The 20,118-nt window shown below is 35.7% G+C and overlaps 1 protein-coding gene across 2 annotated transcripts; it reads right to left on the reverse strand.

Annotated features, from left to right (window-relative positions):
* Positions 1–1,117: 1,117 nt before the first annotated feature.
* On the reverse strand, positions 1,118–13,922 carry LOC148948778 (putative defense protein 1). Of its 2 annotated transcripts, none has more exons than XM_089094678.1 (4): positions 13,779–13,922; positions 8,283–8,445; positions 3,274–3,496; positions 1,118–1,278 (listed from the first exon to the last, which is right to left on the reverse strand). In XM_089094678.1, the coding sequence occupies exons 1-4, from the start codon at positions 13,812–13,814 to the stop codon at positions 1,215–1,217; spliced, it is 486 nt and encodes a 161-aa protein (XP_088950804.1). In that variant the 5' UTR covers positions 13,815–13,922; the 3' UTR covers positions 1,118–1,214. The 2 variants fall into 2 exon arrangements, with proteins under 2 accessions (XP_088950804.1, XP_088950805.1); XM_089094679.1 differs by lacking the exon at positions 13,779–13,922 and adding an exon at positions 13,637–13,770.
* Positions 13,923–20,118: the final 6,196 nt, after the last annotated feature.

The following is a 20,118-nucleotide window of genomic DNA, read 5'->3' on the forward strand; positions in this document are numbered from 1 at the left end:
GGTAAGTGAAGCAGTCCATCTGATGAATCTGTTCGTTACCATTTTTTATCAACACCATTAAACTTAGCATATTCTCTTTTAAATTTAAAATAAATATTTAAATCTATTTTTAAATTAATTTTAAAACAAATTTTGCTTTCAATCTTTCATAAGTTTCAGAGAAGGGGAGCTGTAAAACAGCTTTTACAAAGAGATTCAAGGCGACAATACCGTCCCCTATAAAAATTGACTCGAGCTCATTTCGGACTTCAATGCTATTTTAATAAATTTTTGAAAAACCATTTGAGGCATGAAAAGACCATTTTTTTATTGCAGAACGAGGTGTTTCTAATTATAATTAGGCAATCAAATCAAATGTCAGAGGTCAATGCCCAACTGCTCAAAAAAAAAGTCAATGTTCAACTTTCTAAGGCCGGTATTCTAATACGACCATGGAGGAGAAACAGAAAAGGCTAAAGCTATACTTTCCAAATGGCCCCATAGTAAGGAAAAACTTGAAAGCTCTTTTTGATTACCTTTATCAGTTATAAGCAGGTAAATTTATCGAAAAGCTGGTTGAATTTTGTTGGGTTAAATAGCCTGGATTGAATTCTGCACGGGTTGGTTTTTGTGGGTCAAATTTTACTAAGTTGAAATTTACGCTGAATTTCCAAACTAGAATAGACTATTTTGAGATTGGGTTTATGCATACAATACTAATTGTGTCGGTAATTGTGTTTTTAGCACTAAAAAAATAAGCCAAATCAATAAAGTTAGAAGCCTAAAAATTTATGCCGAATGATTTTGGAACCATGAGAATGTGCAAAGGGAATAAAAAAAAAATTGCAGATAAGAAAATAAAAAATGGAAATGTGATGCATTAATAACAAACTTACAAGGACCGAAAATTTTACAAGCTGCCACAACGCCGTACTCTTTACCCTCATTAAATCATAATTGAAAGTTGAAACAGTAACAAGCTTGCGCGGCTGGAGGCTCGGCCACCATTTTAATAAAGCAAACGATAATAGGTGGCGTAAGGCTATATTTGCAAGGGATGTAGGCCACAGCGAGCTTAGAAGACGATTAAAAGCCGTTAAACCCGTTTTTTCTAGTAAAACGTAAATTTGAAAGAAAGATGAAAACAATCTCTTTTTATTCTTCCTGAAATATAAAGATGGAGATCACAACGCACTGGGTTTAGAGTACAGACACAGAAAACATAACATAGTACATTATTCCCTGGCTTCAACAGGAATGAAAGTCCAGTAATTCTTGTAGTTTTTAACGACAGTCGTTCTGAAAAAAGAAAGGACCAATCACTAAAATATTTAAACAATTAAATACAATTTAATTTAAACAATTAAATTAAATAGTTAAAAACATACACTTAACGTAATTTCAAAAACAATCATTGGAAAATCTTTACACCATTACAATTTCCAAACAGATATTCCTATTTAAGAACCTCCAAACCAGTAAGTATTTGGAACTAATAGCAAGCGCTTTTCACATATTGCCAGTTATCATTCAGGATCCTCGAGACGATTGACTGACACTTTCTGACCAAATTGACATTTTGGAATAAGACGGCTATGACGGGGCAAAGGAAGATTTCGAACCATTAATTTGGATGCGAGAGACCCTTGGCAACTGCATCGATTGTCGGTCTTCTTCTGTTGATGAAGACCAATGGGCATTGGGCAATTGTCTTCTGTTACTGAAGTAGCAGAGAAATGTTAAGGCGCTGAAGTTTTACGAAATAATGAAAGAAAAGCGTGAAAAGTATTTCCCAGTCTCTGGTTTTTCGAAAGAAATCCACCTTAGAAAATGAATAAGAAAAATAACTTATGTTAAAGGTAGCAGTGTTAAAATCTACATCCAATGCAGACGATCAGAAGCAAATATGCCACTGTACAAAAATGTAGCTTCTGAAGTTGAGGGGCCTCGTAAATAGCTTTTAGATAGTTTTTAACTGTTTGGCTAGTTGAATAATAATTTAGCCCTATAATAGTAAGAAAAATTTCTATTTGGTACAAGAGGGCAGAAACGTGTCATTTACTATGTCATGATCTTCATTGTTACTTAAGAGGGCGCTGGAACTCAAAATTTCAGTTTAAATAATTCATCTCTTGATATTTTACGGTCACTGGTTCAATACAACACCTTCTGGCAGCAAAAAACAGCATGCATCCGTGGCTATCCTTCTCAGAAAAATACAAAACTTCCTAGTTTAGGATATAGGGTGCTTAAAATCTCCGATATAGATTTTTTTGGACACGGTGAAGTTTGTATCCAAATCTTTCCCGTTTTTTAGTTTTATCTCTTTTCCTAAAATTATGAATACTATTTTACAATAATAACACTGAACGGGTAGCTTTCAAGTGATAAATTTACCAAGTATGGTGAATTACGAAGTATTGTAGACAGTGAATTACCATCAGCATGTCATTGACGCATTACCGATTTCTTTTGGCACGTAAAATGTCATCAAACGTCCGCTTTTTAGAATTTGGGTTTTCTGTTGACATTTCCAATGAATCACATGCTTTACTCTTAAGATTAGCCAAAATACAGTTACGATTCCTGAATCAGCTTCAAACGGTGATTTTCGCTCACGTGACTTTTTTTTTCAAAACGACTTTTTAAACTTCCAGTTACTATACGCAGTGGCTGGCTCTTTACTATGTTGCAGCCACGGCTGCAACCATGAGCATTTGTTTCATCCTGTTGCTTTTCCTGTGATTTTCTCTCCTTTGTTGCTTCCTTCTCGTCCTACATATTTTCTGTTTTTGTTCTTGTGTTCGTTGTCGTGATCGTTTACTTATTTTTACGGCTTTTAGATTTTCCTATAATCCCATTTTTTATCCTTTTAAATTGCTTGTGTTAAATCACCTATGAGCTTTTCTTCTCAAGATATAGTTCTGCAAAGGCTTAAGGGGGTGGGTGGTATCTCTCCTCATCTTCTGGGCTACCTTTGGTTTGGTATTAAAATTGAACAGAAATTAAACAAAAAAGAGCCTTTTTTTAATGAAAGTAAAGAGTGGCATGAAAATCTAAGACAAGCAGTAGCATCTCCTCGTCTCCCAGTTTCGGACTTTTTAACTTTTTTGACACTATATGGACAATAATATTGTCCTCAACGCTTTAGGAACGACTGTTCAAGCACAAGTACACTCACAAATGATTTCAGTCTAGTAACATACTAATTTAGCGTAAGCAGTGGTGAGCCCCTCCCCTCTAATACAGAACAATTTTGGCTCATCACTTATTTATCCTATTACAAAAGCCTACCTGAATTGAACAAAACCTTCTTTGACGTCTGCAGGTGGGATCCATGTTACTGTTACGGTCGACTTTGCTTTTCCATTTGAGTGAGTTACAGCTCCTTTGCACTTGGATAGTTTTTTAACCCCGTTTGATTCCTTCCAATCACCGAACAGTTCACCTTCTTCATCAAAAGCGGCAACAACAAAACCTTTAAATTTGTGGTCGTCGTCTGGTGCTTCGATTGTAACTATAAAAGAAACAGCAATAATTTGATTCTTGGATTTTTGTTATGGCACTTTGGTTATGAATTAAATAAAAAAATGATTAAATAATTAAATTCAATTCAGTTTTTCAACTGAAAGTAAGAAGCAACACTAAAACTAAGAACGAACAGAAATTATTCCGTATAGAAGAGGTCGCCCCCCTCCTCGATACCTTGCTCTTCACGTTAAAGTTCTTTAGCACTTTAAAAAAAGCTCATTAAACGGCCTTTAGAAGTCGTTCTTTAAGAATTGGGACAAGCAATTATACTTTAGTGTAAAGAGCAAGGTACAAAAGAGGGGGCAACCCCCTCATATACGAGATAATCTCTTTTCTTTTGAATTTTAATGTTGCTTCTTACTTTCAGTTGAAAAAACTTGTTGTTTTTGTATTTACTCTCTGATCGTTTTTCAAACAATACCGGTAAATCTGGCTCCCTCTCTCCGAGAAAAATGCCCTCCCCTTACGGGAAACTTGTCCATGGAAAGTTTCTTCCACGTAAAATACCCCTCCCCTCGTACAATTCCCTTCAGACAACATCATCCTCGCTGAAAATCCCCCCGTAAAATTTCTCGCCAACGATTCCGCTTGGAAAAGTATCCTTAGCATGCATTCATCTGAAAAATACTTTAATCTCTAATCATTTTTTCAATCACTCCAGAAATCCCCCTTCCGTGGGAATTTTTTTCCCGGAAATCCCCCCCCCCTCTTTTGGGAAGTTACTTCCGCGTGAAATTCCCCCGTGGAGAATTTTTCATGCAAGAAATTCTCCCATGAAAAATTCATCCCGCGAAAAATTCCCTTTCCACTGAAGAATTCCCCCAAACAATTCCAAACCCGCTGAAAATTTCCCCTGGAACATCTCCATATACAAAATTGAGTCGGCAAAAAGAAAGTAAGACAAATAAAAAGCATTTGGTATAGAAATTCTGTCAATCCCCCCAATGGAGTACTTCCACCCTTTTTCGAAGATAAGGCAATTTTTCTCAGGCTCATAGCTTTTGATGGGTAACACTAAACCTATAGAATCCTATATATCTGGAATCATCATAAAAAGCGAATTCTTTTGATGATGAAAATTTGATGATCAGATTAATTGATATCAAAATTACTATTTAGCCAAATCACTCATTACTTACAGTTCGTTACCACGATCTGTTGGATACACTTATTGATCTATCTTATCATTCTTTCTTCTTTTTCCAAAAAAACTTTAAAACCAGTCGTCTTATAATACAATTTGTGGTGCTAGTCTTCAAGTTGTGAGAAGTGCAAAATGCAAGCGTCGTTCATTGAAAAGAAAAAATATCATAAAAACTCCAAATAAAAGGGATGGAAGTAAAATTGGAGCCACATTCGAAAACTTCCCACGTGTCGGTTACCGATCTCTTTAAGACTAAATTACATCATAGACTGGAATCTCTGTCGGAAGCTGTTGATCGTAAAACTAAAGTAAATCATAACTAAAAATGGACTCATAGTTAGCATATAATTCGAATTTCTCATGTGCAAATCATGGGCGGTATCTATTTTTTTTAAAACCAAATTAGTCAGTTTAGATAGGTTGTCATTCAACCATTGAAGATAGTTCAATTAAAATGATCATCTGGACGATCATCTGGACGAAGCTGCGAACCCGTTTCGGCAAATAAGCCGTAGAAGTCCCTAATGTATTTGTGCCATAATATAGTCAACCTTGTCAAATAGCGAGTCAAGATTTATGAATAATCTGGATTATTCGTTGATTTCAACGTCCCACAAATCTTGTACAATAGATCAAAGATTGAAATGGCTTTAGTTTGATTTTAAATTCGTACATAAGCTCTAAAATTCATAGTAAAAAAGGAAAACATTGTTCCAAGCTGAAGTTTCAACCTTATTAAAAAAAATTCAAATCTGTTAGTTGGAAAAATTACGTTTCAGAGTTAAACATAGCCCAACCCGCCGAATTACGCACAGGATTCATTATTGACGCTGCGGTTGTGCATAATTTTGTTTTTGTCCAAAGATGTAACTGCAATTTGGCTCGCACAGAGAGAAGAACAAATCTAATTTCCACACAACTTAGTCTCCGAAGAGCCTCTGATACAATGCTCAACTTACTCCCCGCAGGATTGGATAAACGATGGCTTAAAAATGATCTTGAGCGCAAAGCCTCTTCCACATTAAAGCAGATGCTTTGTGTCTGCGTTGCGATCGAGTTGAGCTGGCGTAGTTTAGTGGTCTTCCGTATTTAGGCGAGAATCTTTAAAATCTGTTAACGCTTGAAGACTTGTATAATTTTAGAAATAGGAATTAAACTTCCCCAAAAAAGAATTGATGGAATCTTAATGGAAGTTATGCAATGAGATCAAACATGTACAAGAGTCCTAAAGGCAGTATCTACAAAACAAGAAATTTATTATTTTCCATATGATGCGGAGGAATATTCAAATGATTACTGATTTCATCACTGATCTCCCTTCATTAATGAGATGGGACCCTATATCAAAGAGTTCAGGGTAACGGAGCGAATCGACCCTATAGTAACCGAAATTCTAAAAAACAGAATTTTTATAACAATAGATAAATACAAAAATGGCTGTTCATGCTGATTCCAAATATATAAAGCTCATTAAGTTTAAATTTATCCATCAAAAGCTACGAGCCTGAGAAAAATTTGCCAGATTTTCGAAATAGAAGGGAAACACAGCCAAAAGGTCAAGCAATCTTGGCGAAGATCACATCATGAGATTCAGCATAACACAGAACCCCACTGCAGATGTTTCAACCTCCTATCTACAAAAATGTGGACTTTTGTATTTTTTGGGCAAAAGAAAAATCATTGATGCGTGTTCATGCGTTTGTTTTTGTTGTTTTTTAGAACAACAAAGATATCCGATCAAAATTTTCAGAGAGCCGTTTAATTCAGCATAGTTGAAAGATCCAGTAACTCTGCTTTCAGTGATGATATGACCCTCCATAGTCCCTAGGAAAAGGGCTGTAACTTGCATAATTTGCCCATGTTGTTAACATATAGTAGGCTATTTGTAATTGGGAATAATACGGAATTTTCTGGGTAATTTTCTGCAGGGAGGGGGAGGATTTTCCATGGGAAAAATTTTTCGTGGGAGGAAATTTTTCGAAGGAGTTTTCCCAGAATAATGTTACACCATAGGGAAAGGGATTTCCTGGCATGATTTGAAAATCAGTCAGAAATTAAGCAAAAAAAGTTTTAAGTTTAAAAGCATTAAAACTTAAAACGAACAGAAATTGTTCTGTATATGAGGGAGGCGGCCCTTTCCTCAGCCTTGCTATTAGTTATGCTATTAAAATAAACAGAAACGGAATTTTCACAAGAAGTTTTTTTAAGTAAAGAGCGATATCAAAACTTGAAACGAACAGAGATTATCCCGTATATGAGAGGGGGTACCCTTTCCTCAATCCCTGGCTCTAACGCCAAAGTTTGACTCTTTGTCCCATTTTTTTTAGAACAACTGCTTAAACACGAGGCTGTTGAATTAGAGGAAGAAGTGTTTTCAAAGCACTATAAGACTTGAGCGTAAAGAGTGGGGGGTTGAGGAGGTAGTATCCCACCTCATATACGGAATAATTTCTGTTCTTTTTAAGTTGTAATGCTGCTCTTTATTGCATATGAAAAGACCTGTTTTTTATTTAATGCTAGAATTCAAACTCATAACGATTTGTCTGCTATCCAGTAATAAATGCAACTCCTTTTGATTTGAAGTGAAGATATCGTTAAGAAAGACCATTTTTAACCGTCACTTTGCAAGTTCGCCTTGATTTACCAGAACTCGTTCTATTTGGCATATCTTTACACCGATGAATCTTCAAAACTTGCCCTTTTGATTTATATAAACGATATGTAAGGAAGGATAAGCTAGGGACAGAATATATGGTAAGGAATGGATAATGTATCAAATAATAAAAAATAGTAATAACGTAATATCGAAAAAGTCAATAATAATGTATCAAATAAGCATTTTTTTTTCAATAATTTAAGGGTGGTGAAAAATATTGGTGTTTCTTAGTCAGAAATAACGGATAATTTTGCTGGCTATGCATTATTCTCCTAAATTGTATTATTTAAACAGTATTTGCTATTGACCGTGTGTGACTCTTTACAAGGCTACTATCACTGTTGCAACGTTCGTATAGGTATAAACTTATAAAATAGCTAAACAAAATTTTCCTCAAATCTGATGACCATGTAGGCAGCTACGAAAATAATGTTACATTCTAGGTAGAATGGTGTATGACACAGGTGTCTACGGTAGACCATAGGCACAGGAAGGTCGGATACAAGCTTGAGAACTGAGGAATAAATATTGGCGGCAAATCCAGATGCAGAATTGGGGGTACACCAAGAGTCAAGATATTTCTTATGTTTTTTCTCGCGGTTATAACGAAGAGATCAAATAAATCAAGAAATTATTAGAAAAGAGGTCCGCTGTTGAAAATCTATTAGAAATACGCAAATTTTATGAAATTTGAAGTGAGTCCCTTCTCCTTGAACTGCGTTTCTTGAGGAAAAATTAACAAATGGGCTTCGTCAATTGAACTGGAATGTGGAGCCTGACTCGGAAAACACAAAAAGCTCGCTTTGCTTTTTTTGTATGTCACCTTATCGTAGCCAACCGGTGCGAGATCGGACAATTTTTGAACTTAAAGCAGTCAGATGATTACAAAGGTGTTACATTTTTATATAGGTTGACCAATTTGACTTCTACAAAGGATTACACGCCACAGCATAAAAAAATATTTTGACTTACCAGTGACTTCGCTTATTCCATTGTCAACATCAAATGTGTCTGAGCTTGCAATGGCAGTGTATGGAAACGTTTCTTCCTCTTTAGCCACTGTGCCAAAATGGCGAGGGGCCCAGCTATTACAAACAGAGGACGGTGCGCCATTTGGAAAACCCTGACATACTACCTGAAAAAGGGTACTTTCCCATTATATGGGCACTTCTAAAAAGTCAAGTTTGGTTAATGCTAATGGAATAAAATAAAATAGGATGTATATATAATAGTTTAGAAACAAATTTGGGCTATATATTTGCACATTAGGGGGGGGGGGGGTGTAAAGCATTGCATATATTAAATACGTAACCTAGCCTAAACTAGGTACCTTTTTCTCCCCCCAAACCCCAAAAAACAACAGTTTAAATATTGTAAATTCAATGAGAAACCACGCTCTTCGATCAATTTAGATAACAATTACCCGCTTTACGAGTCTCCATCACTGCCTTCATTCGACTGTCTATAGCAGAAGTGCCCATATAATGGGAAAGTACCAAAAAAAGTTTTATTTACTTATTCCTTGAATTTTTTTCTATTTTTCACCCTGAAATTTTGAGGCCTACGTTGAAAGCATAATTCAGTAATTTAATCATTAAGCTTACTCAATGGTGTATGTAAAACACCTTACAAGGTTTATCGAAACCAGTATTTTACCCTAATTACTTGATGACTTAATAAGCATATCGTATTTGATTCGTTTAATACCTACTCTTTATAATATTTTCGGCTGAAAATATTTATCTCCAGCCTATATTTGCTATCCATCGCCTCGCCTCACCTGGCTGAGATAATCGAAATATTTTCCAAAGAATAATGTTTCAAACAGCCCATGGCACCGAACTGTAAGTACGGAGTGACTCGGCCTAATGGTAACCGAAACTTTAAAAAACACAATTTTTGATAACAAATGTGTCATTTTGATGCATCAAAAGAATTGGCTTTTTATGCTGATTCTAAATATATAAAGTTCATTTAGTTTGATGTTACTCATCAAAAGCTATGAGCCCGAAAAAATTTGCCTGATTTTCGAAAAAGAGGGAAGGGGAAACAACATCAAGAATTCAAGCAATCTAAGCCAAAATCACACCATCAGTTCCAGCATATCAGAGAACCATACCATGAAGGTTTCAAGCTCCTATCTTCAAAAACGTGAATTTTATGGTTTTTTTGCAGAAGAAAGATCACGGATACATGTTTATTTTATTTTTTTCCCTTAGGGCGATCGTGTCAAAACAATGGTCTTAGAAAATCGGGAGGGAGCTCATTCAAACGGAATTCAAAAGTTTTAGCACCCTTTTTAAGTGATCTAAAAGATTGGAGGGTACCTAGCCCCCTTCCCAGGCCCATTTTCCCAAAAACATCCAATCAACTTTAGCATAAAGAGTGAGGATTGAGGAAGGAGCAGCCCCCCCCCTCATATACAGAATAATTTCTGTTCGCTTTAAGTTTTAATGTTGCTCCTTACTTTCAGTTGAAAATTTTTTTTTTTCATTTAATAGCAAGAAGAAGAGAAAACTGCGCTCAAGGAAATACTCTTGAAAATATCAAAAGTGTTTTTTAAGACTTAATTTCAAATCCTGAAAAATTTTGATCACGAGAAAGTAATTAGAGCATCTATACAAAGAGACGGCTTTATTCAGTTTTATCTTCATTAATACCTATATGCAATAACAAAGATTTTTCACATATGCTAAACTTGTCTTAGTCTTTGAATATTAGTGGGACAAACAAATGCTTGGGGGAATCAGAAATACAAGATGACCATTCTTATCATCACTATGCAGTATTTGGACAGGAGCCAATTAACTCTTGGTTTTACTCTAAGACCATCTAAGAAACCTGGTTTGGCCAAATCGTCCCGCGCTTGGGGAGGGATTTTTATTTCGTCGAATATATTATAGTGCAATCAAGTATTTTGCAGTAGGTTGCATAGGAGGCATCAAGACATGGCTATTTGTAGACAGAGAAAAGCCAAGACAGATAGTCCAAATAATTGAGAGGTTAGATTAGGTTGAGAGGTTATGGAAAAATAATAATACAAGCCCAACCCCTTGGAGGCTTTCAAGCTAACAATACCAACGAAGGAAACAAAATGCAATATCGCGATTAAGATTATTGAGATACAATGGATTCAACCGAAAAAATGTAAAGGGGGGGGGGGGGATAAAAAAGATTAATTTTCAAAGTTGATTTTTTTTTCCAATGACGATACCAAAAAAGATAGCTTTAAGCAAAAATACGGTAAGCTTGTAGTACACGACTAATTCTAAATAAAATGGTAATAAAATACACGTATTGCCTTTAGATTCCGTATTTAATGTTCTTACCAAATATGATAGTTGCTTTTCTGACAATGCTCTTTCCTTCTGGGGGTCCCGGATATAGCCCAAAATAATATCTTTCTTCGTTGTTTTTCATCTCTTGAACCGTCATGTTTTCTTTGTCAACGGATTTCTTTCCTTTTTAAACCGTGAAAACAATTGGTCTAAGTTATTGCAGTAGAATCATCGGATAAAAAATACCATTTAAAAATAATGTAAAAATGTAGATAACAATGGAAGAAAACATGATAATCTGATTAATAGAACACGCTGCATTTTATTGAGTGAGAATTTCATCATTTCGTGCTGTATTTTAGTTTTGTAAAAATCATATGGCAATACCTGGGACAACCCGAGGGAGGGTGTAGACTTCCAAAAAAGTGACGGATAGTTTTTCGGAAGGAGCATAAAGTAAGGAATCTAAATTATTCCGTTATTTCTGTCTGCAAAGGCAGTTATTCGTCGTGTCTTTCCAGTTTAGTAATTTCTCTCTCCTTCGTTTATTTTCCCTGTTTTCTCTTTTCCTAGTGTTTCGTGTTTCTCCTTTTTGTGTTTTTCCCTTATATATCGTTATTATATATATATATATATATTTTTTTTTTTTTTTTTTTTTTTTTTTTTTTTTTACTTTATAGTAGTGTTTATTCTCTTTAATCTTTATTTCATATATATTGTTTGATTTAGAGGAATATTTATGGTTGTTTTAGTGCTTTATTATTGTGTTGTAAGGCCCACAACAAGCCAAGCTTCTTGGGCCAATTAATTTTTCTTTACGTTTGTAATAGAGTTTAGTATTAATAAAATGATTGATTGATAAATGTAATACTTTTATTGGTACTTACCTATTAGCCAGAAAACACGCGAGAAATTGTATAGCGAACATGATACAAGAAACTAGTCAAGCAGCACCTTATCAAGAGAATACCTTTGGCGCGCTAGGCAAAAAGGGGTTTTTCACTCCGTGAACAATATTGAAACTTTAGTTTTTTTGGGTCTTGGGGCAAAAAAAGATACCTAGGTTAGGTTCGGTTAGGTTATGTATTTAATGCACGCTATGCTTCACCCCTCCCCCGTCTAATGTACAAATATACAGCCTAAATTTGTTTTTAAACTATTATACTTTCATCATATTTTGTTTTATTCCATTAGGATTAATTAAACCTCACTTCTCGTGTGTTTTCTGGCTGATACATAAGTACCCTCTTATTTTATTAATATAGTTCCTTCAGAAGTGGTCGTGTACTTCAAGTTAACCAAAAATACAAAAATAAAAAAAAGGTAATTTTCAGAATCTGGAGTGGGGGCCTAAAAATGTAAAGGAGTGACAATTGCCTTCCCCCCAAATATTTCTTCATATTGATGACAATTTGCCCCTATTGCACCGCACATTCGATGATTTGTGGTTCTAATTCTCGTCTTTTCAATTGAGACTATGTCCCTTATGGCAGCTATAGATTTAGTCGGTTTGCTTATGGCAAAAAGATAATAAACTACTTCATTAACAATATTCTTCAGCCAAATTTATGAATTATTTTATTCTTCGACTATTATTGAGAGTAATTTGAAATTCTGCCAATTATTCTTGGACGATTGATGACGCGCCTTAAGTTTTCCAACAATTCCTTCAAATTTTGCCGATAATTTTTAAAGAAACAAGTAATCAGGTTAAAAGTGCATTCATAAGATTACAAAAAATATTATAAGAGTTTCGTTGGCACTTGTCGGTTATTGGAAACACATTCAAGAATTACATCTCAGAAAGCCGGTTTCATAGCTACAAAAAACAAGGGATGGATGATACAATGCATTGGACTTAAACAGAATGCATTGGATCTGTATAATTTGGGTTATATATTTGCACATTAGGGGTGGGGTTGGGGATTAGCTTATGTTAGGTTGGCTTTCCATAAATTTTGTTTCTAAAGTATTATTTTATCACCATGTTTCGTTATTTTTCATTAGGATTAACCTAACTTCGCTTTTTGGTTGCATGCTTCCAATAACCGACAAGTACCGTTTCATTCACTTTCAAAAATCTGTTGCAGAAACAGAGGTTGCGAGTGAGGCAGCCTGGGTGACTAACGTCTCTCAATAAAGTGTGGAAGCTATAAATACTCAGGTTATCTTTCAAAAATAAGATGTATCTCTCAAGATGCTTTATTTAGTTAATAGCTCTTCTCGAAAGGAAATTTGTAACCCTTACTATTCTGTTGTAAATATTTGGTACTCTTCTATTAAACGGACTCTTTTATCTAGTGTATATGGAATGTCAAACTGCAGACGCGACGAAAAACCCGTTTTTACGGGATGATTCAAGACACTGCTATAGAGAAATACAATGTATAGCGTGGTTTTAATTGCGTATAAGGTATTAAAAGTGTTTTTTTTGGGCTTTGGGGGGGGGAATGTACCTAGGTTAGGTATTTAATATATGATATGCTTTGCCAAACAACCCCCCCCTAATGTGCAAATATGTAGCTCAAATTTGCCTCTAAACTATTATATATTCATCTTATTTTATTTTATTTCATTAGCATTAAACAAACTAGCACTATATAAAAGAGTCCGTTTAATAAAAGAGTACCAAATTTTTACCTATTCTTGGCGATACTCAATAATGAATATCCGATTTTGAAGCAGGGTGGAACTTGTTAATTAGCTGGTAGACACGCAAGATCGATGCTAAAGGAAACTAGTCAAACGGGTATCAGTCAAGAGAGAATTGGATCGCAAAGCGTGGTTTGTCATTGCGTTTACAATATTTAAACAATTTTTTAGGGGGAGGCTAGGGGGGAAAGGTACCTAGGTTAGGTTACATATTTAATGTATGCTATGCTTTACCCCCACACCCCCCTAATGTGCAAATATATTGCTCAAATTTATTTCTAAACTATTATATTTTCACCGTATTTTGTTTTATTTCATTAGCATTAACTTGACTTCTCGCGTGTGTACCAGCTAATTGAAAAGTACCAGCAGGGCATATAAGCAAAACTGTCTTACCACGCAAACAAGTTTAATCATAATATATTTCCACATGATCGTTATTCTTCCTTTAATGGAAGTTTCAGATCAAACTAAAACATATATTGTCGAAACACCTGTTTAAATTCTTGTCTAGGGGGAACATCTGAGACGACCTTACCAGGCAGATTAGTCCAACTATCAGATTTTTCCACATGGTAGTTTCAGCTCTTTCCTCCCGACAGCCGAATGTAGACTAAATATCATTTGTTCATACACCGGTTTTGAGCTTTAAGGCCATTCTTTTCAAAATGTAAAAACCTCTTTTACAACACCCATTCAAATTGGAAGAAATCAGCCTTGACCAGTTTTTTGTCATAATTATTTTTATTTGCTCCTTTCAACAGGATGGATCTGCGACTTAGAATAACAAACCAAGAAATCAAAAATATCCCCCCGCACTGGTTTTCCTAATCAAAGAGAAATTCAGTCTATGACAGTACGAAACAGTATGTATTGCATAAACATTAGCTAGATGAATAATTTATTATGTTCTTTGACTGTGATTAGATAAAAAAAATTGTCAACCGAAAGTAAGGACCAACGTTAAAACTTACAACGGCAGAAATTATTCCGTACAGAGGGGATTACCCCCCTCCTTAATACCTTGCAGTCTAATTCAGCGTAAAGAGCAAGGTATTGAGGAGGGGGATCACCCCTTCGTACACGGATTAATTTCCGTTCGTTTTGAGTTTTAATGTTGCTCCTTACTTTCAGCTGATAAGACTTTTTTTTAATATAATTTCTGATCGTTTTTCAAATAATGCCGGTAATCTAGTTCAACCTCCATGAAAAATTCCCTCTCGTTACGGGAAACTCCTCCTTGGAAAGTTTCTATCATGTAAAATACCCCCTCCCTCCTTGGAAACTCCTCCTTGGAAAGTTTATATCATGTAAAATACCCCCTACCTCCCCCCCCCCCGTATAATTCCCTCCGGGCAATACCATACTCGCTGAAATTTCTCCCTCCTCTCCGTAAAATTTCTCGCAGACGATTCAGCCTGAAAAATTCTCCTTAGCATACTTTCGTTTGAAAAAGACTTTCGTTTTTCCGGTCACTCCGGAGATCCCACTTTCTGGGGAAATTTTTCCCGGAAATTCAAACCCACTGAAAATATTCCCCCGGGCAATTCCCCCGGAACATGTCCACATACAAAATTGAGTAGTCAAAGAGAAATCAAGACAAATATAAAGAATTTCGTATAGGAATTCTGTCAAATCCCCTCACTGTAAAATTTCATCTAGATAATTCTCACCTGGAAGTTTTCCTCCCACAGAAAATTATTCCCAAGGAAGCCCACCCCAAGCACAAAGTCCCTCCATCCTCCGAAAAATGTCATAAGTTATAGAATTTTAAAAATTTATAGCTTAAGACCTATCCCCAGAGGCTGTGGGGGGGGGGCTGTTAAGTTATCTAAAAAGACATAGTTTTTCGACCTTTCAACTATGCTGAATAAAATGCCTATCTACAAATTTTTATCGGACGATTTTGGGGGGCCTGTGAGGGGTGGAAGGAAAAAGGGGCGTGGGTGGGGGCTAGTTACCCTCCAATCTTTTTAGTCACTAAAAAAACAATAGAACTTTTAATTTCATTTCCAATGAGCCCTCTCTGATGTTCTAGGATCATTGGTTCGATGCTATCACCCCTGGTAAAAAAACAACGAAAAAAAAAAAAGAAAAAAAAAAAAAAAAAAGAAAAAACACCAACAAATAAACACGCATCCGTGATCTCTCTTCTGACAAAAAAAAATCCACATTTTTGTAGATAGGAGCTTGAAACCTCTACAGCAGGGTATTAGCGTATCTCTGATACGCTAAATCTGATGGTGTGATTTTCATTAGGAATTTATAACATTTAGAGTTTTTTTCCTCGTTTTTGAAAATCTAGCAAATGTTCTCAGGCTCGTAGCCTATGATGAGTAACACTAAGCTTAATTAATCTTATATATTTAGAATCAGCATAATAAGCCAGTTTTTTTTATATATCTGTGGATGTCAAAACTTCATTTTTCGGAGTTTCGGTTACTATTGAACCGTGTTGTTCCCTACTTACACTTCATTACCACGAACTGTTTGATTACGTTCTTTAAATGTTTCACAGCTTGCAAAAAATTATTCAAAACACAACCAAATATAGGTTGCGAAAGATGGCTCCAAAATAGGCAAGTACATGGGGGAGGAGGGTATTCCCAAAATCTTGAGGTTTGCTATTTTCCTATAATAAATATAGAAAAAAAATCATTAAAAAAGAAGTTTTTCTCAAAAAGTTAAGAGCTATGTAAAAACCTAAGACGAGCAGAAATAAGTCCCATAGAAATGCAAACTCAAATTGAACAGAAATGAGTATCAATAAATAGATTAAACCCAAACCAAACAGAAATCCAAATTACACGTCAAGCAATCACAATAGGTACTGCTATAGATGAATAAATGAATCCTTAAACGAATAGAAATTAAATTTAATCACCAGCTCAAACTGAAATCGAGAAGAAATTACCGCAAAAGGGGAACAGGTTTACCACCCCCTAGACCTTCCAAAGTCCCTAGTGCCATTTGCGCTTTACTGAAAACGATTTGTATTTCGACCAGTGTGTTTTTATTTGCCCTGTAAGTTGCACACTTATGAGAGATGAAAAAAATTTAGGGCCCATTTTGGGACGTCAAAAAATAAAGCAGCTAAATTTAGTTTCAAATTTATTTTCTGCATTGGGTTTCATGGTCCATCTTAAGTTTTTTGGTCTATTTACTTTTCTTGGTCCATCTGACCAAGAAACTAAAGACCGTCATTTTAAAATTGATTGGATTGAGAAATATAAGGTCCCATTTCTGTGCATCCCGAGTCTTTTATTCTTTTGGTCCGGAATGATTAAAAATATTCAAAGTAAAGTAATTGGACTGATAAAGTATGAGGAGTTACAGGTCATTCTCTTGTGAAATTGATTTTTTTTTCTCTCTGAGTAAAAGGGCACACTTGACCCAAAGGGTTACGAATATAAGTTTCAAGCTTCAGAGAAAAATTGGCGGTCCTTATTTAGACGAACAAATAAGAGACGAAAATGTTTTGTATCCTTATCCCTTTCCCTAAGCATAATATTTTAAATCCTCTTGTCCTCCCAGGATGCTTTCTGAAAGCTATAATTTGAACCTCCGGGCGTTTCTATGGCGTTGAAGATACGATATTTTGATGCCTGAGTGAATATACAGCCTTTTGGTACCTAATCTATATTTTTCAATACACCACCGCGAATAAATCCAAAGGTCCTGAAAATTTAAACTTCAGTTACCCACCTATGCTGCTCCTGATATATCGCACATATAATATTTTGGTAGCCTGAGTACGCATGACGTCTTTTGTTCTAAATCGCTACTTCATCATGAATAGACTCTAGTTATAGAGGACCTCACAGTACTAAATCTGGATACCCAAATCCTTAGACCTTTCCCTTTTGCACCCACCCTCCAGTCAAGTTTTGATGTCTACTTGCCACTCCCTTCCAAAAGCTCCGTAAATGTTTCACCTTAATCCCCAACAGGCCGTTCCCAGGATATTGCAGATACATTATTCTAATCACCTGGCAACATATAGTGTCTTTTAATTTACCTGGCTACTTGCTTAAAAAAAAAGAAAAAACAGGCCCGATCGAGAATTATACGGCTAAAACGTTTAGGTGGATCGGAAAAAAAAAAAAATTTTAGGCCTCCTTCAACTTCCTCCAAGGTCTATCCCAGATTAGAATTTCTGGCTCACTTGTTCCCGAAAACCACCTAAAAATTTTAACTCCACTCTCCAAGCTGTTCATGATATAATGCAAATATGCTATTTCGATTTACGGGTACGCATGGCTGATTCGACGCCACTTTCCAAAAACCCCAAACCACCTTGTTCTCCAAAACCGACTAAAAATTTCAGCTCCATTCCCCAAGCTGTTTGTAATATAATGCAGATACGCTGTTTCGATTTACCGGGTACGCAAGGCTGATTCGTTGCACATCACCACTTCACCATGAATAGATTCTAGTCCAACCAGTGTTCATAGTACAAAAATAATATTAACAAACAGATCGGTATCCAACTTCCTAGAGCCTCCCCCCCCCCCAGTCAAGATTTCACACTTGTTCTTCCCTCTATAACACTCCCTGAAAGTTTCAGCCCAATCGCTCTAAATGTTCCCAGGATATTGCAAATACAATATTCTGGTCACCGGGCATCACAAAGTGTCTTTTAATTTACCTTGCTGTTTAACCGTAAATAGATTGTAGGTTCTATAGAAGATTGTAGCGCAAAAACGTAGAGATGGATAGGAGATAATATATTTTTAAGCCTCTCCCCTCCCTCAAGTACACTTTAGATCTACTTGGTCCCCCTTAACAGTCACCGACAGTTTAAACTTATTACCCCAATCATTTCAGTTACTGAGCTATCGCAGATACACCACTTCGATATCCCCCTGCCATTTAGGGTTTTTGGATTTACCTCACTGCTCAGACGTTAAAAATCCTAATCTGCATGAAGCCTTCTAGTGCAAAACTGTTTAGAGGGAAGGAATACAATAATTCCCCCTCCAAACGAAGAAAGCACAGTTTGAAATCCCCTTACCCCACCATACTACTTAAAGGTTTGAACTACATCCCCCGAGCAATTTCTAAGATACTACAGGTATGCTATTTTGGTAACATGAATACCTACACCGTCTTTGGATTTCCCTCTGCCTCCCCCCCAGTTAAAATTTGAGATGTACTTCTCCTCGCAACCCCTCTGAAAGTTTCAAATTGACCGCCCGTGCTGTCTTTGAGATATTGTCGAGACGCTGTTTTGTTAACCTGGGTAAATATTGCGTTTTTGATTTACATGACTACTTCATCATGATTAGATTACAGTCTCATAAAGGCCTAAAGAGTAGAAGGGCCTTATTGACTCCGAACAGTACACCAAATATGGGCATAGAGTCATTAGGGAGAACACGTGGTTAATGTGGTCAATGACCTCTTTTTCCAAGGTCAATGTTGTTGTTGTTGTAAGTGCACGCTCTCAGCGAATGTCAAGGTCGATGTTGTTGTTGTTGTTTTTGGCACGCTCTCAGCGAATGTTATGATCCAGAAATAGTATTTGTTGTTGTTGCTCGAGCCAAATGTTATGAGTTTCCCTGAAACAGTTAGATCACGTGTTTCCTTCTCAGCCAATCAGAGGGCTTTGTTTACATAGTAGCGGCGGGGTGAATATAAAGAAAGGATTTTTGCTATAGTTTTATTAGTCTGTGAATAGAATTCAAGGAGTGAGAAGAAGAACAGTTTGACTTTACTCATTTGGATATATATTTGTGATGGCGATGAGTGGAATGTTTACCCTATTAGAAGTTGATAGTGGAGTTGATGATAATAGTACAAGAGCATCAAACATTGCGGTGGAAATTACGAAAGGATCACGGCTTTGTCTGGAATGGGATGCAGTATATGCAAGATATGTGATATTCTTGAGCAAATTTAAAATGGGGGATCAATTATGTTTCACCGCTAAAGTTGATATAGCACACTTGAATAGACTTCAATGTGCTTTAAGTGAATTAGTTAAACAAATAGAAGACAGTAAACAGTATCAGTAAATGTTTATGTTCTGTATTGTTGATGTTGTTGTATTTATTCAATAAAATTGTTTCGAAATCGAAAATGTTTTCTTTCTTTTCTGGTTAGGGCTAACGAATCAGGATTAGTCTAGAGTCAGCAGTCGGAGTGAAATGACTGAAAAATGAATAAATTTGAGAAAGAGAGAATTAGATCAAATCTAGTGTTTATGGAAAAACATTTGATTTTGGATGATGATTTTTTCGAGTTATCTCTTAAACGCAGGATATTCTCTTGTCAGGAAACACTTGACAATATAATGAGGAGTGATTCTCCCCATTGGACTATTGTATGAAACTTTTAAAATGTGATTCAAATGCTTATAGTCAATTTATTGATATATTAATTGGAACAAAGCAGAATCATATATTGAATATACTTTTAAAAACATTGCCAAATGGATTCACAATAGATGGCTCCCCCATTATTCAACAGAGGTAATGTCACAGATTGCCGCCTCTCTCCCCCAGTTTCATCACGTAAACCTCCTCGAAAGGGGAGATTAATTTTAGTTGATGCTTTTAGTTGGTTTACCACGTACCACGACAACATTTAGAATAATTTCCCTTTTTAAATTACAAAAATTTCATATTTACAACAATTTATAAATTTAAAAATATTGATTAATATAGTGAAAATTGTAAATTATTTAATCCTTGTAAATTACATAGAGGCTATGCAGTACAAATTAAAGGATGTAATTCATGCCTTGAGGAGGTATGTGACTCTCACCCTAGCGGGCACCTATGCTCCAATTGTCACAATGATAAATGTGATCAGTGGGAGAATACTTACCCCGCTATGATTGGAAAGAATCCTAAACGTGATTTTAGTTTATTTCT

This window comes from Artemia sp. Qi Xiang Cuo, chromosome 9 (genome assembly GCF_049724085.1).
Source record: "Artemia sp. Qi Xiang Cuo chromosome 9, ASM4972408v1, whole genome shotgun sequence".
Taxonomy (NCBI): Eukaryota; Metazoa; Arthropoda; class Branchiopoda; order Anostraca; family Artemiidae; genus Artemia; species Artemia sp. Qi Xiang Cuo.